The sequence below is a fragment of the Melanaphis sacchari genome, unplaced genomic scaffold (genome assembly GCF_002803265.2).
Source record: "Melanaphis sacchari strain LSU unplaced genomic scaffold, SCAv2.0 Contig24_pilon_pilon, whole genome shotgun sequence".
Taxonomy (NCBI): domain Eukaryota; kingdom Metazoa; phylum Arthropoda; class Insecta; order Hemiptera; family Aphididae; genus Melanaphis; species Melanaphis sacchari.
The window spans coordinates 592,191-601,177 of NW_020271125.1; the positions used below are offsets into that span (position 1 = coordinate 592,191).

At 23.3% G+C, this 8,987-nt stretch overlaps 2 protein-coding genes across 2 annotated transcripts; one reads left to right on the forward strand and one right to left on the reverse strand.

The window, feature by feature from the left end:
* The first annotated feature begins 1,641 nt into the window (after window positions 1-1,641).
* Window positions 1,642-2,911, forward strand: LOC112594971 (peptidyl-prolyl cis-trans isomerase 5). Its single transcript, XM_025340019.1, has 3 exons — window positions 1,642-1,965; window positions 2,042-2,434; window positions 2,498-2,911. The coding sequence occupies exons 1-3, from the start codon at window positions 1,831-1,833 to the stop codon at window positions 2,630-2,632; spliced, it is 663 nt and encodes a 220-aa protein (XP_025195804.1). The 5' UTR covers window positions 1,642-1,830; the 3' UTR covers window positions 2,633-2,911.
* A 72-nt stretch (window positions 2,912-2,983) lies between these two features.
* Window positions 2,984-7,954, reverse strand: LOC112594998 (pentatricopeptide repeat-containing protein 2, mitochondrial-like). The gene is made up of 7 exons (XM_025340058.1): window positions 7,799-7,954; window positions 6,781-7,015; window positions 6,613-6,715; window positions 6,353-6,547; window positions 5,162-5,473; window positions 3,309-3,416; window positions 2,984-3,225 (listed from the first exon to the last, which is right to left on the reverse strand). Exons 1-7 carry the CDS (start codon window positions 7,869-7,871, stop codon window positions 3,076-3,078), a joined length of 1,176 nt encoding a protein of 391 aa, XP_025195843.1. The 5' UTR covers window positions 7,872-7,954; the 3' UTR covers window positions 2,984-3,075.
* Window positions 7,955-8,987: the final 1,033 nt, after the last annotated feature.

Sequence of the window (8,987 nt, forward strand, 5' to 3'; positions counted from 1 at the left end):
TTTAATCGTTTTTTAAGTTATAAGATTAAAATACAACACCAATATTAATTTATAACTTGTTTTATAATTTTTGATAAAATAGTATATAACAGGTACTTAATATTTATCCACTAGTATCTAGATATATTATTTTAAAGTTTTAACCAAAAAAAGAGGAAGTTTTCAACTTTAGTTATATGTTTTATTGATAAAATATTATTTATAACAAATTTTCTCCATTGAAAATACTTAAACACATATTACGTATTTTTAATTTTGCAATATATGATATAAAAAATACTAATAGATTTTGAAAATTGAAATAATGAGTGTATTATGTTAAGGTTAAATGGATTACTAGATATATACATACTGTAGTATATACAATTTTTATTATAAAATATAGTTTTTGAAATCAGTTTTCTGCTGCTCAAAGTGTACTTTTTTTAATTTTTGAATAATTCTTTATTAAGTTTTATACCTTAATGTAATAATATTATTGTGAAAATAGCTGGTCGTATGTATCGATATTGCATATCCAATTCGCCGTGTTACATTCAAAATCGATTACATTTGTAATATTATGTTGAACCTAAATATATTTGATTATTTTTGTATAAACGTTCTTCCGAAATTTTCGAGAATATAAAACTACATTTTTTTTGTGTAGTTCATTCATTTGATTCTAATATTTCTTAAATTTTTAAATTTTAAAATATAAGTTTAGATTTTTAGAATCTAAAATGTATTTTTAATTTTACAAGCATACAACATTTATACATTCGCCGACGCGCCATGTTATCGGTTCGTAGTGCATTTTAATTTTTATATAATTTAGATTTGAACGTCTTGAACTAAAATGCTTGAAATAGTTAAAAACTAATTAAGACGTGAGATTATAAAAATTAAAACGGTACCAATATCATACTACTAATATTTTGCACACATTAAAAATACCTAATATTTATAAAATATTTATATGACCGAAGTATTAACGTACTAATTACATATTAACTTGAAGTTCCAGATCGGTACAAGTGATTAACAGTTTTGTTGCACCGTTCACAGCCAATCGTATCGCATGATTTCATAAATAAGTGTATCATTTCTTGACTAGGACACAGAAACTAAAGACATAATTAATTTAAATTTGTTTTGTTGCGTATATTAATAATCTTGTTTTAATTATTATTTATTATTATAACACTTTCTTAGATTTTAATATATATTAGTGATATGAATTATTTTGCTTGTCATTTTAATGTACGATATTTGAAAAAATAAAAACGAACATTTTGATAAGACTGTACGGTTCTTACAATTTCGAAATCTGACCACACTGCACTGCACGCATACATTATATCGTGAGTTAAAATTCAATGAATGAATGAGACAAACGAATGATTTTTTTTTTTATTTCTGTACGTCAAAATGACATAATGTAAACGATTAATAATTATTTCGATATTAAGTGTAAAATAATTAACATTTAACCATGGATTTACGAAAGAGTGACATTCGAATAAATTGTTTTCGAAAATAATAAACTATCGATTATTTTCCCAATAATACGACAAAATTGATAACAAATTTTACATTTTTATCGTTGGTACATTGTGTTTTTTTGTCCACATCTACACGTCTTCACTTCCCACCATTATTGTTCAATAGTAGCGTACTGTATAGTATATACTATATAGTGTAGTTTACTGGTTAGTGGTTAATCCGACTATCTTAGTTGTGCTGTTGTGCACTCGTGTTATTTTTGCTCCTACACTACTATAGTACTGTCACTACTTACTAGTTCTTATTTAGTTTTAGTACCTATTATTTTTTTTTTATAATAATTGTATGATATCTACTTATAAAATCATGACGTTTTTAAAATGGGCTATATTACCGGTAGTGGTTTTCACAATTGTTGTTGTGATGTACAGCCAAGCATCAGAAGACTCGCAAAAGAAAGGACCTAAGGTCACTGACATTGTAAGTTGAACTGGACACGTCAATGAACTTATGTACACACAACACTTAATAATTATGAATGTTTATCTTTTATTAGGTGTGGTTTGACATTCAAGTAGGTTCAAATGAACCTGAACGTGTGGAAATTGGAGTATTTAGTGGAACTGTTCCTAAGACTGCACAGAATTTCATTGAACTAGCAAAAAAACCAGAGGGTGAAGGATATAAGGGCAGTAAATTCCACAGAGTTATCAAAGACTTCATGATTCAAGGAGGTGATTTTACAAAAGGCGATGGCACAGGGGGTCGTAGTATCTATGGAGAAAAGTTTGCAGATGAAAACTTCAAACTGAAACATTATGGTGCTGGTTGGTTGTCTATGGCCAATGCTGGAAAAGATACCAATGGATCTCAATTTTTTATTACCACTAAACAAACTTCCTGGTTGGATGGTCGCCATGTTGTATTTGGAAAAATAATCAAAGGAATGGTAAATATAAAAATTAATAAAATATATTTATCATGAAACAATAATAAATTTAACGATTTTCAGAAAACAATTAGAGCAGCTGAATCGGCAGAAACTGATTCCAGAGACAAACCAGTTGATAATATAGTAATTGTCGATAGTGGACACATTGTCGTTCCTGAGCCATATCCAGTCAGCAAAACTGATTCTACTGAATAATTATTCATTGATTATTTTTACCAATTTATATTTTTTTATTCATAATACTGTTAAAATTATATTTTAATAGGCCTTCCATAGCAAAGAAAATAATTGCAATAATTAAGGAACTTAAGAGCCATCACCTACTTATTAGTTAATGTATTTGTGTTTTACTGTTAAATTCCATTTTTGTGAACTAAACTACTTAGAATAGCGAACTAAACTAAAGTATTTTTTGTATCAACCTGGTTCAAATCAATGTGGTATTTTTTTTTTATTTTACAAATTTTGTATGTGATATTATATTATATGTAATTTAATGTCCATGTATCAAATGAACAAAATTGTTTATATTTCAATAAAAAAAAATTACTAAACTTTATTTCATTTTTAATTATTACTTAAACAGTACATTATTATTCTACAAAAACAGTTTATGATTTACATAAACATAGTACAAGTTACAACAAATCACTAATACCCGGACGTCTAAATTCTCGTTTTTTAAATGGTCGTCCTGATTGATAGCTTGCACCTACTATTGATTCTCTGTTATTTGTATCTGATCTATCAACCATTTTAATTTCTGAACATAGAAGTGAATCAAGCGTCTAGAGAATAAAAATAAAAATAAAAATTATTGTAAATTGTTAAATACATGTTAAATTAATAGAAATAACACTTTATTACTTACAGTCTCACTAATCATATTTAACTCTTCTAGTTGATTAAGTATTCTATCCAGCTCCAATGATATTTCTTTATCGTTATGTTTTTCAGCAGCCGATTTCACTAAATTTATCTAAAATAACAAAAATAACTATTAATTTTTTATTTTTAAATTATTTTGTTACTAAAAAAAAAAAAATGAAACAAAAATTGATACACAAAAGAAAACTAATAATTTAAATTATTATAAACTATTGATTTTCAAATAAATGGTGATCTTATTGGCAAATGAAAACATTTTATTAGTTAACTACTCTTATTATTGATCTAAATTACTATACCATTAGAATATTCTTCAAGGATAATTTAAAAAATGTAAAAATCAACAAACATAAAATTGAAATCAATCTAAAACTATAAATATATAATTAAAAAATATTGGAAAAAATGAATACAACAAAATATAATTTGAGTACATTTTATTTCAAAGCTTAAATGATTTTCAAGGAACTATTAAAATGCATTTAGTTGTAAATTAAATTGTAAGTTGTTTAGTTCAATTTTCTTTTGTATACATCAATTTAGAAATTAAATTCATCTCAATTGAACATTTTATTTTATTGATAATAAAGGTTAATTCAATAAAGTGAATTTAAATAATTTAGTAATATTTTTTGACCTACATCACATTCAACATAATACAATTGACTCATATCAAACAACTTAAAACTACTTAAATATTTATAATACATGTAAAATCCTAACTTTAAGCTGTTAATTCAATCTATTATTCACTATATTGAGTTAAATTATAAACATGACATATTTTTGTAGATAGAAGAGAATAACTTTTCTATATAACAAGCAATAGGTTAACTTTGGCAATTTACCATAAAGACAAAAATATATTTTTATTTAAATTTTATATTTATTTTTAAACATACCTAACATTACCCATATAATGTAACTTCACTAAACTTGCATGATTTATTTTCTTAAAATGTAATCAGTTAAATTGTATAAATTAATTTTATACTCTAATAAAGTATATATCACTTATCATTAAAAAAAAAAATTTAACAATAAAAGTAAATTAAATAACTATCATTAGTTTATTATCTAATAAAAAATATACTTATCATGTTGTCATAAATATATTTCTATTATTAGTTAATACTGTTAATAGCTTAAAAAAAAATAAGTCGTTATTATGAGCTAAGTATCAAATTGTTTTTTTTTGCAATATTTTAAAAACATAATTCAAGCCTTAGTGATATATTATAATATTCAGGAGTACTTAAAAAGTTTACATACTGCCCACATACTATAATTTTAAAGTTTGCAAATTTTAGTCGAATTGGTACAATTAAAAGTTTTATTTTTTTTATGGAATTTTTATAATCAAGAAAAGCCATTGAAATGTTTTTAAGGAAATGTTAGAAAGTATGTTTAATGAATGTGATTTATTATTAACTATACTATATACTATCAAAATATGTAATGTAACAACATATCACTAAACTAACTATACTCTGTACTATTAGGATCTAAACAAGACACAAAAATGATCAATGATCATCAGTTGGTACACATATACTTCAGATTATAAATAAAATTTTTATTTTATAACTATTATAATTTCTAAACAGTAACAAACATTTAACTTTCTGTACTAATTTACTAAAAATTTTTTATGATTTTGAAATAAAAATGTTAAGTAGTAACACTACATCTAATCATAATTTATTTAAAAATATTTTAATTCATAATTAGAAGAATATCTTTCAAAATGTTGATATACAAATATTAAATATTAATAAAACAAATATGAGTAATAATAACTTATTAAAAATTGAAAGCTATAATAAATATACTTACCACATCTCTACAATAAGTCTGTTTTACAATAGGACCGCCAGACATAGGTTGATCTACTGACAATACGCTTCTAAGAAGAGGCAAAGCATCAACAATTCGGCCTAAATCACACAATGCTAACACTTTTATGTTACGGAGTGTCACATATGATTGATTTCGCACTGATGTTATTACTTCAAGAGCAATATGAGGACTATTTTGATTGATTGCATTAGCAGCAAAAAAAGTTATTGTTTTTCTAATTGGACTATGGCCAGCTTCTTGTTGGTCACTCCATAATTTACAAGCATACTCAAAACTTTCAGTTGTATTCTAAAATATAATTAGATACATCATTAAAAATTATATAATATAAACAGATTTATTTAAGTAAATATAATCATAAGGTATATTCACAGCTACTTCAAGATTTTCCGTCAATGTTTAATATTTTCAAAAATATGTATTATGCGAACAAAATATTAAAATATTACAATATTATTATATTATTTTCTAATAATAAGAGAGCTTTAACAAAAATTACCGGTTTGTTCTATGAGAATAATGATTGCTGCACAATAGGGTCATCATATACATTTACCAAAAATTACTCAAATCTGATAATGCAATTTCAACACCATTATTAATATTATTATTATATTTTATTTTTGAAAATGTCACATTAAAAACTGTTATGATATTTTTATGTTTAAACACTTAAAACCTATTAAAGTTGTATAAATGTATGTGTTAGATATGGATTAATATAACTACATTCATGAATTTGTGTAAGGATTAATCCAAATATTGTTGTTTTACTTCATCTTTATATTAATAACTAATAAGTAAACATAAAAATAAAAATTTAGATGATAATGAAATAATACTCTTTTTATAAATGTATCCAATTTTATAATGAAATATTATTTAAGTTAAATTTCAGTTATTTCAATTAAAATAGGTGTTTTTTATTATTACATCTGGGTGTTGAAACTTTAAGATCTAACGCTGTCAAGTGGTATGAAAACCAATTTTGGCATCATTTAGATACATTGCTATTAATTTAAATGATTTAGATAAACTAAAACAATAGAATTTTGGAGATGAAGAGCTAAGATAATCTTTATCATTTAAAAAATGCACAGCATAAAATAATAATTTACAGATCAATGAATACCAAAATATAAATATATATTAAAATAAAAATCTTACCAATTTATAGCAAGCAGCAAAAACTAACATCATTACTCCTTTAGGAAACTTGGCTATTTGTAATTGTCTTTCTTGAATTGATTTATATACAGTTAATATTTGATCAAACTTTCCATTTATAAATAATAAATCCATGAGTATTTGATAAGAACTTAAATGATTGAAAAATCCATCCATTTCTGGGTCATTAAATAACTAAAAAATTATAATTAAAATTATTATGAATTTTTGTTTTTATAATAATCAAATTTTATCTTTACTTTTAATGCAATATCAGGTTTATTGAGATGGTAATACATTCGCATAACAACTGGTCCAAAAGTAAAATTTCCAAATCTTAATCCTTGGTTTTGTTTATTATACCTATAATTATTATAAGTTAAGTTGGAAAATATAAATTTTAAATAAATTAAGATTATAATACTTACTTCTTCATCATTTTTTCAACGAGTGTTAAATCTGTTTCATTATCACCTACCATGTGTACAATTTGTTTTAAATCTTCAGTAAAAATTAAACTATTAGACTCAGGATCTGCAAAAGAATTCATTCGCTCTCGAAATAACATTTTATCTGATTCAGAAAACTGATTTCCAATTTTTTCTCGGAAGAACTCATATTTATCCAATCCTATTGCTGCACGTTCATACAAACTACGTTTACCTAAAATAAATATGATAAATCAAATAAAAACTTAAGTGATAAGAAAAATTACACTAAATTTTATTTTGTTAGGTATTAATTAAAGATTTATAATTATATGTTTAAAAACTTGAAATTATGTTTTTCATAGTATAAATATAATGAAATTGTATTAAGTATTTAAATTAAGATTATTTTAAATTAGTTTTATACAACTAATAATGTTAAAATGAAAATAAGGTAGACTTTAATAAAAGCAAAACAAAAGAAGTGTTTATAATTTTATAAGCTACAAGTATGTTCCTCGCATGTTTTATAAAGTTACTTATAACTGGTAATAATTGATTGTAATAGTTTATATATTTACTACAATAGTATAATAGTCCATAATACTATTTTAGATAATACTAACACAATACATGATTATAAACACTGAATATTTGTATAAAACTAATTTTAGGAAATAGTCAACTCATTAGGCACTTAAAACAATTGAAAATATGATGTATTATGTGAAAAACACATGAAAAAACTTTTAATTCAACATAAATTATTCTGTTTAAAAATGAAATTAGTAATTTCTTGTAAAATTTATACTAATAAAATGTTCTCAAATTACTAATTTGTACCAAATAAAATAGGTACTTAAATACTTTAATTATTAAATGTATTATATTTTATATTTTAGAACATTTGTAAAGGTTATTAGAGAATTTGAAAAATTATTTACTTCAATATAATAATATACGAGTAAGATGCTACAAAACAAACACAAGTATATTTTCTGAATCATTATAAACTTACACAAAATACTTTGCAGAATTTTTGTAGAACCTAATCCTTGTCTACTTAAATTGATCAGTGATTTTGAAAACATAATTGATCTTTAATGAAAAGCTTTTGAGTTAAAAAGTGAAAAAATAATCAAGTTCGACAATAAATCAAATTCAAAAAAAATTATTGATTTAATACTTTCGAATAGGAATCGAGAAATACAAATAAAAGTATTAACTAATAGTTGTAAAAGTATATTACTAATATAGCAATATTTGTTAATCTGTTAAATAATTAAAAATTAATAATTTAATGTTCAATATTTGATAGAAAAACACCTTCAATGTATATCGATATGCCGCATGAAGTTTGGGCCATTTGAGGTTAGGTATGATATATTTTTGGTGATATCCATAGATAATATATATTCTTCTGTTATCTATACTGTTATCGCTAAACTACAGCCAAATAGAATCGAAAGATAATTATTTTTAAACGATAACAGTGCTGTGTTAGTCGGGTAGGGTATAAACATAAACTATAAAGAAAAATTGTAAAGTGAACTTACTGCTTAAAGTTATGAATTATCCCTTCTTACGATTAAATTATGCTTTTTACTTATAACTTAGCTTAATATAAATAATCATCTAACAATTCGTAGTATTACTATGTGATTAAGAATGTTTTTAACTTAAATAATAAAATTTTAGTCAGAAAAAAACAAATGTCTCGAATAAAAAATGTATTATTATTCTTACTAAAAACTGTAGTGAAACTTTTGTAGTCTTATTTTTTTTTTAATTATTTTGTAAATGGATTTCCACAACTCAAAATTCACAAGCTACACTAACATATTTAGCATAATATAGTATATTTGGGCTCTATCGTATGAAACTTAAACAATTTCTTGTTTATTGCTTTTTAATATTCAATGAGACTGTATGATAAATATGTTATATTACTGTATAAAAAATTGTTATTTATTTAAGATATCTAACATAACATAATTAAATTTTGTATCGTAGAAGTGGCGTTAATGGTGTAAAATACAATATCAAAATTTGATACTTTAAAGCTTTGGTTAAATCTTATAAAATACAATTAATAATTATACTAATTATATTTAATTTTCCTGTAATTCAAAAGATCTCTAAGACATATATATTATATTTAAGGTATATCTTAAATCTTATTTTCCCCCTTATTTATTTGTTATCAA

What these genes read in the sequence shown, in the direction of transcription:
- LOC112594971 (XM_025340019.1), top strand. Translation starts at nt 1,831, where the DNA reads ATGATATCTACTTATAAAATCATGACGTTTTTAAAATGGGCTATATTA. An exon ending in GACCTAAGGTCACTGACATT is followed by an intron (nt 1,966 to 2,041) that starts GTAAGTTGAACT and finishes ATCTTTTATTAG; the next exon opens with GTGTGGTTTGACATTCAAGT. An exon ending in GAAAAATAATCAAAGGAATG is followed by an intron (nt 2,435 to 2,497) that starts GTAAATATAAAA and finishes AACGATTTTCAG; the next exon opens with AAAACAATTAGAGCAGCTGA.
- LOC112594998 (XM_025340058.1), bottom strand. Translation starts at nt 7,871, where the DNA reads ATGTTTTCAAAATCACTGATCAATTTAAGTAGACAAGGATTAGGTTCT. An exon ending in AACCTGATATTGCATTAAAA is followed by an intron (nt 6,548 to 6,612) that starts GTAAAGATAAAA and finishes ATAATTTTTTAG; the next exon opens with TTATTTAATGACCCAGAAAT. An exon ending in TTGCTGCTTGCTATAAATTG is followed by an intron (nt 5,474 to 6,352) that starts GTAAGATTTTTA and finishes ATTATATTTTAG; the next exon opens with AATACAACTGAAAGTTTTGA.